At 37.8% G+C, this 17,367-nt stretch overlaps 1 protein-coding gene across 2 annotated transcripts in view; it reads right to left on the reverse strand.

Annotated features, from left to right (window-relative positions):
• Window positions 1–401: 401 nt before the first annotated feature.
• cunh11orf49 (chromosome unknown C11orf49 homolog) overlaps window positions 402–17,367 on the reverse strand; it is a 66,929-nt gene continuing 49,963 nt past the window's right edge. Inside the window, exons 4-9 of one of the 2 annotated variants that reach the window (XM_007887654.2) lie at window positions 15,951–16,035; window positions 9,483–9,568; window positions 8,049–8,241; window positions 4,635–4,744; window positions 2,558–2,621; window positions 402–1,126 (exon numbers count right to left, since the gene is read on the reverse strand). In XM_007887654.2, coding sequence (XP_007885845.1) covers window positions 961–1,126; window positions 2,558–2,621; window positions 4,635–4,744; window positions 8,049–8,241; window positions 9,483–9,568; window positions 15,951–16,035 — 704 coding nt within the window. In that variant the 3' untranslated portion in view covers window positions 402–960. The remainder of the gene's footprint in view (window positions 1,127–2,557; window positions 2,622–4,634; window positions 4,745–8,048; window positions 8,242–9,482; window positions 9,569–15,950; window positions 16,036–17,367) is intronic. The other variant, XM_007887655.2, reaches the window with a different exon arrangement.

The raw sequence follows: 17,367 nt of genomic DNA on the forward strand, positions 1-17,367 counted from the left end.
CAATGATTAGGCTTGTTTCAATGGTAGCATTTGCTCAGAATAATTCAACAACAAGATTACATTTGTATAGCGCCTCAACAATATACAGCACTTAATCTCAAGATAAGTTTCCTGCCAGCAGAATTCAATATTTACACTACAATGACGTTGTTGTTGTTGTACAATGTAATGGAATCTGGTTTCCACCTAGTTGAGAGCAAACAAATATTACGTATTTGTGTAGGTGATTTAGACTGCCCATTCATTTCAACGTAGCCATTAACTTTAGCTCTGTATCTCTCCCCTCTCGACTCTTTACCCCATCCTCGCTCCCTCCCTCCCTTCCCTCCCCTCACCATTTCCCCCCTGTTCGGGTCCTGACCCAACTGTACAGCGCCTCGGGACGTCCTCCCAACGTGAAAGGCGCTCTATAAATGGAATCTTGTTGTTGTTGTTGTATCCTCCTTCTTTCCCTGGACTTGCTTTCAGCCCAGACCTCTGAGGAGAAAGGAGAGCGCTCCAATTCCAGTGACATTTTCTTTGCTTTGCCATTTACACTTTTTGAACGTTTGTTGAAGTCGGGCAACAGAGATGACCTTCTTCTGCCTTCAAGTTGTCTTAGGGGATATTGGTGCTAAAAAAAAAACAGGATGGGTTGGATGTACAGCAAAGCCTCATCTTGTCTGCCCAGTAAAATTCTAGTGATGATTTGTGCTGAATTGTGGGCACTTTACTGGTGTGCAGTTGGGTTGAGATTTTCCAACTCATTCGACCTGGCGAGAGAGCGAGAGAAACTTTAATTTCTGTTTCTGGGTTGAATTCAAACTCCGTTCTACGAACTAGAAGGTGGTAAGTGTGGTAATAACCCCAGAAATGTTCACCAACTACTGTATAATGTTATTTAGCAAGCGAAAGATGAGAAATGCTTTGGAATGAGACGGGGCCCTTTTCACAACAAAGAAATAAATAAATAACTGGGATTTAATTTTCAGAAGAGTCGGTCTCTTCGGTTGATCCGTCACTCTCAACATCCACTTTTTTACGATAAGCAAGAGGTTTCCGATAAGCGAATTTTCTGCCTTGCTCCTTCTGTGGAGGTGGATTGCAACCATTGTTGGAGGCTGGTTTACCGATCATCTGAGTAATTCTGACGACGAACGACACAAACAGAGGTTAAAATGTAGTCTCTTCATAAGGACTCATCTCCCAAATGTCTAGAGGCCTGAATTGTGGAATTGAAAATACCGGAGAAATAGTTGTGGGGAAATTTATTTTTTTATTCCCACATTTGCACAAAATAATTTCACTGATGTTGTAACTTATTTATCATCCAGCCAAATGTGATTGCATTAAAATCGATAAACTGGTTTCATTTTGCAGCCATTTTAGTGATGTGCGTAACAGATTTTACAAGTAAACAGCATAAACTGAAATGCATATTACGTTTCTCTGCCTTTATAATGCGGAGAAGTCAGTAATGCAATTGGCAACTATAATGGGAAGTGCAGTATCTATTTCACTAGAGTCACTTACAAGATTTTATTTTTGACTGGTATTTGCCATCCATGGTACAGTGAACAGAGATCTGATAAACTGTTAAACTGATTCACACACATGCCATTCAGTGTATTCCGGACACCAAGAAGTGTGCCCTATAACAAAATAATAAGTCTTACATTTGAAATAGCGTCTTTCACATTCGGAGGATGTCTCGAAGCCCTGTACAGAATTCACTTTAGAGTGTAGTGACTATGTATTTTGTTGTGAAAATATAAACATAACAAATAATAATCCTTGAATTTGATATAGCGCTTTAACACACCATTGAGTAACTTTGTCTGTCCAGCACCTTGGGATGTCCTCCCGACGTGAAAGTCTCTATACAAATGTAATTTTGTTGTTGTTGTTTTAGAGTGCTTCATAGAATATATTGTGAAACGAATTGACTGCATACTTGTGAGCAAAATATGGCAGCCAATTGCACACAGTGTCTCACAAACAGTTGTGGATTGAGTGACCAAATGTATTTTGGACTGGAAAGTCAATCCCTGGAAATGATCAAAAATATAAAGGCATCTTCCTTTTGGGGTTGTAGTATCACTTGGCTGCTTCTGGGAGCAGTAACATCTAATGAGTTAATATATCAGTATAGTGATGGTGCAGCGTTTGTGAGAAGTACGTTCAAATATACTGCAGCAGTTCACAGCACCATTTCTAACACAAACATCTACATTGTTGGAGTGAGAACGACATGCAAGTTCTATTTTGATCACTCTTTAATATCAGCACCTATCATTTGACAGGTGAAAAATGTCATACAGTCTTTTGAAATGGAACTGAATACTAGGAAAGAACAGCAAATATCATAAAACATTTTCAGAAAATATTTTCAATCTTTTCGTTCTTCTTTCAAAACTATTTTGTAACGTTTAAGAATCCAGAATAATTTCCAACTTAAGACGTCTGTAAGAGAATATCTGCTAAAGACGTTGACCTTTGTAACTCCGTGTTTTTCAGTTGGAATTGTAAATGAGGCTTGAGTGCCTTTTTATTTATTATTATTCATTCATTCACGTACATTTTCTCCAGCTCTTGATCAGTTCCTGGATTTGAAAGGAGTTCGGTCTTGATAGGGAAAGTTCCTGCAAACACCAAACAAAAAATATTTACGTTGGATATCTCAGTTGCCATTGTCTCCTGTAGAACTCAATTCAAGGTTATGAATGTTATCAGGTTTGTTATTTTGACAATTTGACATTTCTAGATGACTTTGAATCCATTATACACCAACTAAATGCATTTCCTTTTTCCATTACTGGCCCCTCTCCCCTCACACACCCCAAAGCATGGTTAAGTCTGCTCCTAGACATTTAACCTTCCAGTGGTGAAACACTGTAAGTTTTAATACTACATGAGATGCTGAAGAACACATATGGTTATTTGTGGGTGCACAACTATTAAAATAAAAATGTTGGTTTAAACGGAACTATTGTTCTGGCGTTTCAATGTTTCCTAAAAGTGCTGAAGAAACTCTAAAGATTTGGTATTTTTCCCAGATTGGGGTCCAATAGGACAAACCTACCCAAAAGAGTAACTGTATTAGAGATAAGGCTCCATTTTAATAGATATTTTTTTACTGACTGCTTCATCACTATATTAAGTCTGTGCTTCAGAAACAATACTGTTTTGGTGGAAACAATTAGAATGATAAAGGTTATACCAAATCTCCAGGTCTTGTAAAGAACAGCGTGCCCTTTTGAAATGTTATTAGTATAATAAAGTTGTAAATGTCAAACTTCAGCAAGATGGTGATCAACAACAGTTTCATTGTGCTTAATTCACCCAATGACCCTGCCTTCCATTCCATTTAATTACCTGCTGTAAAAGGTTACAGAACCACCCTTTGCATGAAAAGGAACACTGCTTCCACCTGTTTAACCTCATCTAATGTTAAACAAGAAAAACATCTGACATTAAAAATAAATTGGCCTCAATTCTGAGATACCAGCCGGTTATGTACTATCTGACACAAGGGCTTTATAACTGAAATCTCGGCAGTCTCACGAATTAAGTCAAAATAGCGATTTTAGGAATCAGTTTGAATACATTTTGAGGCACATGCCCTAATTATTGTCTTGTGAGGTGTCACATCGATGTCTTTTTTCGACTGGTTTCTGCCTAATGGGCACCTCTTGACTAATGAGAGTTGCATCTCTTAGTTTGCTGTCTCGTGACCTTTAAAAATGAACTATATCAATATTAACTTTTATTCCAATGATCAGAGTGTATAGCAATGATTGATCTTCTGTTTGGAACCTTATTGTGATTAGTGAACAATGCTGCATTTTCAATATTTACTGCAGGTTTATCCAATAGATTAGTGAATATTATATGCTATAATAAACAGTCCTTAACTTGCCTGGATGACAAGTGAACAAACAGAACGATAGCAATACCATTGGAGCTGACACTGTGCCTCTTGGATTTCTTCGGCTGTGATCTTTTAGCAAACAGTAGTGATGCTTCCTAGGTGCATTAACAAGACTGCGATCAAAAATGCTTTGCTGACAATACACGTTTAAACTTATGGTTTCAATCTAGTTAAGCAGCAACATCAATCAGTTTTCATTTTAGAAAAAGATGACATAAGTATTTGAACTGATTGTGCTTTCCCAGAATGACACAACCTGATTTGACACAATTTGAGCAGTATTCTCTTCAGTCAACTCAGTAAAGAAACTGCCAATGCTCCATTGGTTAAAGCACACTAGTGTTTGATGACTGGAAATCAAACTTATAGCAAACAAGTAAAGGAACAATCTATTTGGCTGTGAAAGCCCTGCAGTGAAGGATTTAATTTATAGAACAATTGCTAGCATTTGTTAAGATTCAGGTCAGAGTGTTACGTTTAACAGAAGTGAGTTATGTCCATTCATATCACAGAAGGTTTAAACAATTCACACGACACGTATGATAAAAATAAGAAGCATTAGTTATGAGAAATTGATCCACTTGGATTCCTTGTGTCGAATGTTAATAGTTTATCATTCGGGGCAATAGATGTAGTTATACATTTGTATATGAACTCATTACAATCCACCAGGAGAGACTGCCACAGCGAATTATCGATCGTGTTTCATGCTATTGCTGCTTACCTAATCTGCAGTTGATCCCGTCATCTTTTGCCAGGGCCATCAGAAATCCATAAAATGTCACTCGCTGCACTTTCCAGAGGATTTCCTTTATGCAGGATGCTGGTGGGTAGCTACAAAACACATACACTTAAACTGCAGTTTCTTTTCCTACTTCTGTTTAACAAGCTTAAATGTATAAATGATAATTTTCCAAAAAGTGTGCAAGACACTTATCAAGATTAAGTACTAAGAAGGAACTTTTTGCCCACAAAACTTGCAGTATATTCTGTGAAGCGCTTTGAGACGTCTCGAATACATGATAAAGCACTATTTCAAATGCAAGGATTATTATTATTAACTTGTATAATCTGCTTGTACATGAATTTTTAGGCATAATATACCTCATATCTGGGATTGCCAGGATGACTATTGCTTCATCCCAAAGTTCTGTAGTTACCTATGCGGCATTGCTGCACTCCAATAGCTAAATTTTTTTTTGAAGTAGTTCAAACAAAAATAAATGAAGTGCTCAGGATATGGATACAATTGTAAAATCACCTCTTCACAAGAATTAAAAACATGTGTGCAGCATTATAAATACTGTATTATAAAGAGACAAGCCCATATCTCATTATGACAATAATATCATTAATAAGCTATGTATCTATAAATGGATTTTTGGACAAAGGGATCTCTTTTAGGGATGGACTTTTGTCAAAATGATCTCCAGCATATAGAAGCTTCAGTATCAGTGCCAATACTTTGATGTGCAGGGGATTGGGGTTAGCCATTGAGAAGGATGACAGTCGTGGCTCATTAGCTATCAGCAGGAGAGGGGGAATTTAAAGAATGTCAAATGAGACACTTCTACTTATCAGCTCCTTATAAAAGTTGGGAGGGAGCTTAAGTTAATTGTCAGTTAATTCCATGTGGCTACACTGAAATTATTTCTATTTCTTTTCCACCAAATGATTGAATTTCAAAATATATTTACATTCTCCAATACAGGTAGCTGGTTCAGTATATTATTGCAACCAAATGAGCAGTATTGATTATTATGTTAGGTAATAAATAAGACTCCCAGATGCTTGAGATCACTTGGATTATTATTTTGAGCAAATTTATAGATGCTTTTTCAAATGGTTTCAGTCAAGTCATAAAGTGAAAATAATGATCCAAAATCATGGGCTACATCTGGATTATCCTGTAAAATTCTTCTATAAATTGGCAGCCACTAACCAAAGCTGGGCATATAAAGCAGACCATGTCCCATGAGAATACATAGGAATGGAACTGGTCCTAAGAACTTTGCCTTAGTTAAAATCCCCCCTTTTAAGTGGAGTACAACTGTTAGGGTATCTTTGTGCCAGATGCTGGAAATTCACTGTTGAATCGGTATAATTTCATTGAATATAAAGCACCAAATTTTGAACACATTGTTCAATTAAAGGAACTTACAATGAACTGGATAAAATCACATATTAATCAATGAGGAAAAGCAACTCATGGTACCCCAATGGTGTTGACATAAAAACAATGTTAAAGAGATACTTAACTCAACTCTACAAATGATAAACGAAAACATATAATATAAAGTATATTTTAGCCCAAGCTAGAAAAGAACTGGGGAATAGATCCAAGCCAAAAAAAGCACAATCTAACTGTAACCTAAGAAATGCTCTGGGACGCTACCCTGCATGAGGGGCGCTATATAAATGCAAGTTGTTGTTGTAAGAAGATATCTTTTCATGACTCGGGGCAAAAAAGTCACCGAGCACAGTGAATTCCAATCAAAAATGGAAATGAACACGATTGGTTAAAACAGAGAATAGACAGGTAAGCGATTGGATAGTGCCAAGAAAAGACATAATTTGTTTTCCTATGAACGAGGATATGAATGACTGGTTTAGGTGGATACGATGGTTTCCATTCTTATGTTTTTACAAATGATAATACTGCTAAATCAAGTAAATGCACTAAGGGAACAAAACCACTTTCTCTTAAACTATTTATGTTGCAATTACACTAATCTGGTGTGACAAGGTTATGAGTCGAAATCAAGCTAAAATGCCCACTCATCTACCTACCAAAACAGTTCTACATGTGCGTCCTCAAACACATGCATACACAGCACCAAGTCCTGTTTTCAAAGGTTACTGAGTAATAGCAGGCTTCTTGACCCAGAGACAAATGGCTGTGGTTATTCTACAGCTGCTCTACTGGAGTGAGAACATCTCTTACAGGTAGTGTGGCCACTATTCTGCAAAATGTCATTGGCGTAAAATAGCTGAATGCGTACAGGGGAAAGCTAAGTCAGTAACACTGAGGATTCAGAAATGCTTATAAACCAAGAGGTTGTGGTTGTATTTAGAGAACTCAATCGGACGTCGATCCATTTCAATTACGGATAAATCTTCCAACTTTTAAGTTAGAAGTGTATGTTACTGCCAAATGTCCAAGTATTTTAAACACTATATTTGCTGAATCACTAGTGCTTGTTGCTGGATTTCATTTGGTTGCAGTGACAAAGAAGACCAATGTAGGAGACTAGGTTTACCAAAGTGGGTTCAGTAGAGGCGAGAGCAATGCTGTAAGATAGAATGTGTCTTGGGTCATGGTCACGTAGAGTGTTTAGATTAGATGTGCAGCCACGGCCATATTACAACTTGACTGGAGACATAGACTAAACATTAGGTCTGTGATCAGCATCACTGATGGAAGGGACAGATGTCCTTTTTGTCTCCTGGTTATTTGGACTATCAGGAGATGCAGTCAGCAGCTCATTAACCTTTACTCTGCCGAATAAACAGGAAGTTCATATGTTTAACACAATAAATGCTTTTAGCATTTTCTGATTTGAGGCTGGCTAACCTGGTAACACTGAATGATTCTGGCATCGACTGCACATTGGCCCAAAGATGACAATCTAATAAAATGCTACCAATACCTTTTGCAAGGAGTATTTATCACTCTGGTGCTAGGTTTTGTCTTGGTTTCAGTTTTAAGATGTCTCAGTGTGACCATCTTCCTGTGTTCTGTGTCTCAGCAGCTATCACTTGCTCTAGTTTGTGTGTTAAAACCTGACAGAGCAGATGGCGTAGCCAGACACAGTTCAAAAAAATAAAATTGGTCTATTTTACCCCTCCCCAAAATATTCTCTGAGCTTTACTGCAGACCTAAAGCATTTTGATTGAAGATAAAGCAGTGCACTACATTTCCATCAGGCAACCAATAACAAGGAATGGGGAAAATATAACCATTAGAGTGGCAAATACTGGCACAATCTCTGATTCGCTATTGTAATAATTTGAAGATGGCAGTCACTTGAATTAGTGAACACAGTACACAGTCTGGGCAAGTAACATTGTGACAGTGATGGTTAAGCCTTCCTTAAGGGAAGATGTACGAGTATCATTTCTTTCAAAAAAAACTCACCTGTGTTTATACCTATCACATAGTGTTTCCAAACAGTCATAAAACTGTGAAGCATCTATACCCTCCTGTGTTGGCATTTCACTCGATGGCAAATGGTGTTCTTCCTGCACTGAGGATGTGGGCACAATCACAGTGTTTGGGTTTTTCCCCATAAGCAGGTCTTGATAAATGACGGCAACACTTTCAAGAAATTCTGAGGGGGAAAAAAAACGATCAAATCTACATTATACATACAGTACTAATATTTTAATAATAAATAAATATGAGCTATAATTACCGGTGATATTGGATCCCCATTACAGATGGTTCCACAGAATTACATACAGTTGCAAATAAAAACAACACTTTCCATTTGTGTTGCTGTTCTAACCAAATCCAGTAGGGGTCAACAGATGACTGCAGGAATGAGGATCTTATGCAGTCCCATTTCTGAGATGTGTCCATTGCAGAAATTTTAGTTGAACTTTGGTCATGTGTACCCAAGGTGTATTTTTATTAATTAATTAAACCTCGACAGCTAGCCTGGAACTAAGATAATGGCGCCTTAAACTGTTTGTGCTTGTGATTTGGTACGAACGGCTGCTTTGAATTTGATAATGTTTACTAAATCTGCTCTCGATTATAAGATGGAGCATTATTGAGATGCCCTTCCTTACCAGTGATAGCATTTTCACTAAAAAAAACAAGAGGAGCTTGAAGTGACTGTAGTTCAGATAAAATAAAGATGCTCAGAATTTATTCTGCTAGACAACACACTCGAGAGTCCTGCGGTATCAGTTTGAGTCTGATTGTCAACAGAAAACTGGCTTGAGAGAAGCATATGCAGCTGGCAGCCTAACTGAGCAGATAATTCGATCTGTCAATAGAATGAAATTTCTACTATGCTAGGAGAATATGGTGTAATGGCAAAGCTGATATGGTAGCCATGATACAGATATGCAACAGATTCCACACTTTTGTCCCTATAATAAGATCCAGAAATCAGCACTTTAAGATTTTGAATATTTTTTGTGGTGGGTGGGGTAGGGGGCAAACATTGGATTTACTGTCTGAAACTCATATGGTACTTGGTGCTTTATCTTTTGTTCCAATGGATGTTGTGCCCATCACCTAACCGAGAGCTACAAGGGAAGCACCTACAGTTTAGAAAAAACAGGGGAAAGGATCCCACTTAAAGCAATGCTTATTTATCGCAAGTTAAATTATGTACTCAAATTTTTTATATCATGTGTGCTTCAAGTGACTTCTACCACATCAAAACCAACCCCCAGCCCTTGATTGTCCAGCATGTTAGGAAATCCTCCCGACATGAATAGCACTACATAAATGCAATTTGTTGTTCTTGTATATTCAAGCAATGATCTAAACCATATTTGACTTCAGAGTTCAAATGCTGAACCTCTCAAAATCAGTAGTCAATCAATATAAACTTACCACAATAGTAAAACTGAATCTGGAATGCGTACAGAAAGTCCACAAATGACATCAGGCAGTCCATTGCGTCATCCATAAGGACAATCCTGGGAAAGAAATCATACATACAGAATAAAAATGTCCATAACATCAAGTGTACCACTATTGTATTTGAACATTTAAATTTCAGCCTTTTCTGCTAAACATTCACAATATAGAACTTCTCGTATTTGGGGGTTATTTTCTCTATCTTATTGAGCATCTTATACGCCTATCAGTTCTTCTTTGAAAATACTGTTTTTGAGGTTGAACAGCAGTAACTTATCTACTTATTCTTAATAGATTATCTGTACAACACTGGTGTTCAGCTTTATTGCCTTCTTATGTTGTGATCAAAACTATATGTAATATTTCAGTTGCAGCCTGACCAAAGGCTGAAATACTGGCTATATAGCTTGAGCAAGATCTTGGCACTGTAGACTGTAGAGCAAGCACTAATTCAAAAACCTGTTCATTATACATAAAAAATACAAATCCAACACATATTTGGCTGACAGTCATTGCTGCTTGCATTAATACATTCTGTGATGTTAGATCACAGTGTCAGTGAATAAATTGATGCTGCCGATTCTTACTGTGCTGATATTGGACTAATTTGCGATGTGCAAAAAAGGGTATGTAAATAGGGAGTCCTGCAGATACCATATGTATTTTTTGGAACTCCACTAGATCACAGCCAAAGGAGATTCTATACTTATTTAATTTCCTGAGCTTGTTTGAGCCTCATTAATTTTATACTCATGTTCGCTTGGATTGAATGTAAATTTAAGCCTGCTTAGATCTAAATTGTCTCTGCCTCTCAGCATTTTAAGGATTTGGGTCATGTTCTTCCTCAATCTATTGTTCTCTGGCTTTGAGCTTTGTAAGTTCTGCCACCACTTAGTGCTTCAAGAACTAGAATTATTTTAGTTACTCTTTGAACATTTCCCAAGATACAAATTTTGAAGGAAGGGTGCTCAAAATCACACACAACTTTTCCAATGTGGTTTTACTACATTCAGTTTTCTCGCCTTGTGGGATTGTCTCATGTTAGTGTGTGGATCCACAACAGCCATATGCCCTCTGGTCATTCTTGTGAGATCAAAGACTATGTATTGGCAGGCTGTGTCGCGATGGGGAACAAGAATTCAATAATTCAGTTCAGACAATGCACATACATGGTTATTTTCTGGTAAGATCACTGGACTGATCAGTGGAAACTCTAGCTAACTTTTCGCCCCCTTTTCATTAACTGATGAAGCTAATATCAGCGATACTACTGCTGTCCATCCCTGATCAGCTACCTCAAAATAAGGATCAAACCTAGGACTTGCTGACTTGTACATTCAGTTTGTCAATAGCTTCACATTGACTGCAAATATTCAGTAAAAGACAAATAACCCAATTTATTTTCTTTCTCCATCACAGTGGATGATTGTCCCTCATTTTGTATGTGATTATGGTCATCTATGCATTAACTTTCAGTTAATTTACATCAAAATTGATGTGCTTTATTGGACCCCAATTTCTAGGAATACTAATCTTCCAACTTGTATAATTCAACTGCCTAGGTAGCTTGGCACAATCAGAAACCATCATTATTTTGCACTTCCTATTGCTAAATTAGTTTCCAATTCAACCAGCTAATATGCCACAAGTCTTAACTTTATAAAAAAAAGTTTCACAAGTGAAATTTCTGAAAATTTCAAAAAATTATATCTCCTGAAGAGTCCTCATCCATTATTCTTCTGAAATAATTCAGGGAGATTGGTGAGCCCTGCCTTAATGCTCCAAATCCATGTTGGGTTCTTCTTAACAGTACTTTCTGCTCCTTAAATGAGCTGATAATAAAATGCCTGATATTTAATTTGGTGTGAGTCTCGCTTTTATATAATGTCAGTAAAACCGCTTTATACTGCATTTGCCCCTGGCAGGGCTTGTGNTTTTTTAAATCAACCAGATTAGACTCTAACTTGAAATCCTAAGTGTAAGACCATTAATATTTATAACTACAAAACTTTTATTCAATCTTTGAAAAGCTGCATTGCTTGTGGTTTTTCTGTGTTTAAACGTATACTAAATGTTAAAACGACTACTAATAAAAGTGAACGTGAATTAGAGGGAGCACTTTCAATGTGAAGTACTGCTGCATCTAGGGAAAATAACTATGCAAGGTCTATGTAATCACTTTAAACAGTAGTATTCTTGCAGCTGCACGGAGATGTATTATTTCCGGAAGCTTTCCACAAAGCCAACAGGCTCAATAAATATTTATATATTTATCTTCTCACAAGTTGGAGAGTGCTACATAAATGCAAGTTATTGTTGTTATTACATTTTCATCATATGGTTATGTAGATTTTTTAAAAATATTTGACCTAGATTTCTAACCAGCTTCTTGGGTGGCCTATCTCAATGGGTTTAACTGTATTTCTGCTGTATTAATAAAGCTAGATATTGTGATCCCCTGTTTAATGATAATTTTGACAGTAGTACATTGCCTTTGTGGTTCCTGTTGTATTTAAATACTTCGCTCTCTTCAGTTTTCACTGCAGAAGCAACCACAACTTATAGTGCTGGAAACTTTGACAAAGGGTATTCCTAACATGGAAAATTTGATTAGTGTTACCTGCAGTGATGAGGATTGATGGAGTTCTCAAATTATATTAACCTAGCCGTGAACTACTTAGAAATTGTAAAATCAAATTTGTTTTAGATAAATTAGTGTTTTTCTTTATATGCCACCTCACCTTGCAGACTCCAGAATGTAAGCCTTGTCCCTTTTGAAAACATTAAAATTCATTACCATCAGTAGATATGTTTGGGTGGGGGCACAGCAAACTAAGTGGATATCACATTATCGTTTCACTGTGAAATGGTAAAATAATTTGCTGAAGTTGGCGACTGTTTGTGGAAATGAGCCAACTCCAACATTCCTCCACATGACTTCAGTTCTCTGATGTTTGATACCATTGTTTATAGTTTCTGAAATGTTCTATTGAAAATGTAAATTGTGGTCAGATCTGTATAAATCTAAGCTATTAATGGCCTTTATTAATTGTGTGTGGTGTGTTTGAAGTATGGCTGATTATTTTTAATTAGAGCACAAAAGCTTCTCGAAAATCATATGGTGAAGAGAATGCTAGTGCTACTCATGATCAATGCAATTGTATTTTTGTTCTGTCCTAATATGAGAATGAAAAATGTAGCAGTGTTTTTCTCTGTTAATATTCTGCAATATCAGCTTAATGCTCATCTGACCATTCCATAGGCAGATTGCACATAGTTATACATGTGATATGGAGACGTACACAATAGCATCATTGAACACCATCTCAGTCGTGTTTTTGTTATCTGTCACTGTGTTTAATTATACAATCTCCCTCCCAAAATTGACATGCTTCATATTTGGGTTGGGAGTGAAATCCAAGTCGGGATTTCATTCTACTTGACTACAGTTTAATTTAAAAGGTGCTTTTCAGTGACATAGTTAATTTACTTTTTTACTTTTACATAGTTATTTTGTTCAGCAAATGGAACTATAATGAATAAATTGTGGGTAGTGGGAGGAAAGTGTAATTTTAACAACGATAACAAAATTACATTTATAGAGCGCCTTTAACGGCAGGAGGATGTCCCAAAGTACTGAATAGTCAGGGGTCGGGACCTGAGCATGGGGGATGGGTTGTGTAGGGGTGAGGAAGGCAGAGAGGTGGGAAGGCGACCAAAGGCACGATCGAAGAGAAGGGTCTTGAGACCGGCCTTGAAGGAGTTAAGGGAGGAAGCGAGGCAAAGGGACCGTAGGATGGAGTTCCAGAGTGTGGGGGCAGAGAGGCTGAAAACCCGGCCACCGATGGTCGGGCGGGAGACATGGAGCAGACCGGAGCCCGCTAAACGGAGGGAGCGGACAGGTTGGGAGGGAGTCAGGAGGTCAGAGAGGTATGAGGGGGCAAGGCCATGGATGGCCTTGAAAGTGAGGACGAGGATCTTGAATTCGATCCTCTGAGGGATGGGGAGCCAGTGGAGTCGGGTGAGTTATGGGGTCATGGAGCCTGGTGCGCGAGAGGTCACGAGCTGCGGAGTTTTGTATGAGATTAAACCAAGTTGGCACAATCGTTTATGGACTCTATATGCGATGGGGAGTCAAAAAACTCCTTACTACTTTTGATTCTCTGGATCAACTTCGACTGTTATAAGCACAGAATGAGTAGTTCACAAGACTTAGCAAGCAAAGCATGTCAGACAGCAATGAAGTTTTGACACTGAACCTAAATTGGGCGGCCAAGAGTTCTAAACTGATTCTTCAAAGCGCACAGACATCCATCAAAGCAGTACTGGTTAATCTACTAAAACCTTAGTCTAAGGCATAGCATTTATTGTGTGAATCATGGAATTATTTGTTTAACAGGCTCAGGATCAAGACAAATGACAGCAGGTGACAGATAGCTTCACTCCTTCCTTCAGAAAAGGGCACAACCCAGAATATGGAGCGTATATGTTTATCTGTTAAGGCTCTTGCAATCTTGGCTTCAAGATGGAATGCCTACTATACACAAAGTTCCACTGCTCCTTTGGGGGTATTGGACACAGTAATACATCCCTTGTTAAACCAAACTCGTGCTCGGAGTCGTTTATTTGGCCATGATTTCCATAAACTGAGGAATGATCAGGAGATTAGTCTAATAGACTTCAGGAGAATTGTTCATCCTTCTGGCAGTAATTATACTTTTTCCTCTATAGCCCAAGGCTGTTTTGATTCATACATCAGTATCATTATGGCATGTAAATTATTAATCCATAGGTCTGTGGACACAGACACTGACTTCATAATACTTTTAAACAATACATTTGACTGGGAACCATACATATTAATGATGATATTGCTCCTTCCACAAAGTGGAGGTGTAATGATTTGTTACTGCAGAAAGAAGATTTACAAAATGCTCCATAAAAAACAAATTGGTATGTCAGACTAACAGGCAGTTTTGGAGGAGAGGAAAGCTGTCCTAATGGGGGAGAAGAATCCAGTATGTTCTGTTATACAAGAGGTTCAAATTGATGTCTCCTGAACGAAATTTCAACGCTGCATTTTTGAGAAAATAACTGAACTGTTTGCTAAAAGTGCTGCTGAGTGGGTATATTTTCTTGGATTTTAAAAACTCATTGAGAAAGTTCCACATGTACAACTCAAACACAAAAACTCAAGCTATTAACCAGTGCTATTCATGCTGTGCTTAATCTACCTCTGGAGAACTTCCTATAATATATTTCCTGATGGTACCAATAAAATGAGGAAAATAGCCAAGCTTCAGGAAAATCTGGTTCAATTCAGGGTGTGGACCAGTGTGTAAGTGGGGGGGGAAGACAATAATTGATAAGTTTTGCTTGGCTGAGGGGGAGCAGCCTTTTTTTAGCGCTGCTTTTTATGTTATATAATAGTGACCCCAATTAATTGTTGCAAAGACACATTACTACAGATTGCCCTCTTGAAATAGATACAAAAGCGCTTACTTCTGGAGCAGAGTTCCTGAGAGCTGAAGCATTTTAAACTGACAACGATGGGCAAAGGGAAACCATATTGTTTAAATTTTATTTTAGGGTATTTTGAAGAGATACCTATGACTGTTAACTTGCTTGTTATCTGAAGTCTCACAAATCTCACCTTTACTTCATTTAGCTGAACGATGATTACGATCAAACAATTTAAGCTGCTTCAAGCATAAAAAAAATCATCTTTATATAGGCTTCCTCCAGACTGCCACCACAGGATGTAATCGGTCTCAAAGCATTTCCGCAATGTGACCATACCAGAGCTGCATGCAGCTTCCAGAGCGAGCTATTTCAGTACATTGATTAAAACATGATGCTTGCTCAGGGTCTCGCAGATGTTTTGGGATGACTGAGATGGTAGTTCATTGAGGCTCCAAAAGCATTTGGCACTGACTGAATTCATCTCAGAGAATAAACAAGATAGGATCTGGCACCAGATTGAGTAGCAGCACCCGACATGAACAGGTACTCTTTGCACCTCGCTTTTCAGCAACTTTTTAAGTAGAGGTGACTGATTGATTGAAATAATATTTTTAGGGTGTCATTAACATTTTCACATTGAGGATTGAGGGAGTTATTGCCTTTTTTTTGTCATCATTTGTATTTTTATTAATCTGTAGCTTGGTGACCGAACTTGCACAACAATGGTACTCGCTGAGTCTTATAACAAAGGTACTCACCTTTGACAAAAAAAAGTAGCTTTGTTATTCGGGTAGACCAATTTGGCAAGGAACACAGCACTGTGTAATAAATGTGTGACTGAAAGAGAATTGCCTATTGATACAACAGACACATTTCAGGTCTCATTCAGCCCATTGAATCAACATTGGACCTCTCCAGTGTTGAGAAAGTGCAATGTTGGTCAGATTTGTAAAATAAACCATTTCAAATCCAATTTACCTCGCTGCCTTCTGGGTGAGATCCATAGGGAAATCTGGGCAAAGAAGCTGAAGTAGAGAATGGTATTCCTTCACTGTCAACAGGTCTGGAACAGAGAGGTTTCAAATTAAAAGGCACTGTAAAGCAATTCTATGAGATTACATGGAAGGGAACAGTTTACGATGTGAATAAGATCCCGAGTGAGCAAGATCTGGAATCTGAATTATGTTGCTCTTTCATATATTTGAAATGACGTGATTGATTTCCCACTGATGGCGCATAAGCTTTAAACACATCGAGAAAACAGACTTGTGTGCTTTAAACATATGTACAATTTTCACTCTGTAGCATTTCATATCACAAGTTGCTTAAGTCTGACATCTTTAAGCTCTCCAAAGTTTCATTCACTTCCCTGTCATTGGCTAAGTTTAAACACAATACCTCCTTGAAGCTTCTGTGCTGCTGTTTGCTTTATGAAGTAATCAACCAAATTCCCAGGTGCTTTGTCGTGAACAAAGACCAGACAGGTGCAGAGCACTGAAGAATCAATTACTATTTAAAATAACGCTGATGAAAAAAAATTCAAAAACAAACACGTCCATCAGAATACTCATTTGTAATGTTTACTTTCCCAGAACTATCTGTACATCAAAAAGTTGTAAAGGGCCTTTCAATCCTACCTGGATTACTTTATTTTTTTCTGCACCAAAATGCGCAAACTGAAGGTAGTTTTCCTTTTCAAATGTACATTTTTTTTGCCCACAAAATACACAGTCACTACACTTTACAGTGTACCCTGTCAAGCTCTTTGGCAAGTTTCAACGACGTGATAAGGCGCTATATCAAATGCAAGGATTGTTATTATTACAGTGTTCACAAAAATGCTATGAATTCAGAAATGTTCTGTGTATTGCTGCCTATTACACCCTGAAAGAGTACCAGGCCATGCATTCACAGAGACTGAGCCCCACACAACAATTTCCTGATTTGTGTCACAGGGAGGCATGAAGCTGATACAAGGCTGTTCATTGCTGCCCAAATTCATCCGTTCTCATTACCCAAGAATATAGACTGTACGAGAAACAGAAATGACTTTGCTTTTACTGACTGCACAATATTTCATTTTCAAAAGCGCCCCCCAGTTGATGTATGCTTTCCCTGACAGAATAATGAACACATGACTATGATTACAAAGGCACTAATCTAATCGAGGTATTTAGGGAACATTACAAATCATGAAAACAAAGCTTCAACGGTATAATCCATCCACTGAATTAAGTATGTGATTAGAGTTTCGGATTTCCACCCTGGTTTTGCTTATCTGTACCATTTAATTGGATGTGGGAGTTTCATGGCAACAGCTTCGTAGGGTTAGACCTTTAAAATGAGATGACACTCACACGAGAGGATTAATGATTTATTGAGAAATACTGTGTGG

Source organism: Callorhinchus milii, unplaced genomic scaffold, assembly GCF_018977255.1.
Source record: "Callorhinchus milii isolate IMCB2004 unplaced genomic scaffold, IMCB_Cmil_1.0 Scaffold17, whole genome shotgun sequence".
Classification (NCBI taxonomy): domain Eukaryota; kingdom Metazoa; phylum Chordata; class Chondrichthyes; order Chimaeriformes; family Callorhinchidae; genus Callorhinchus; species Callorhinchus milii.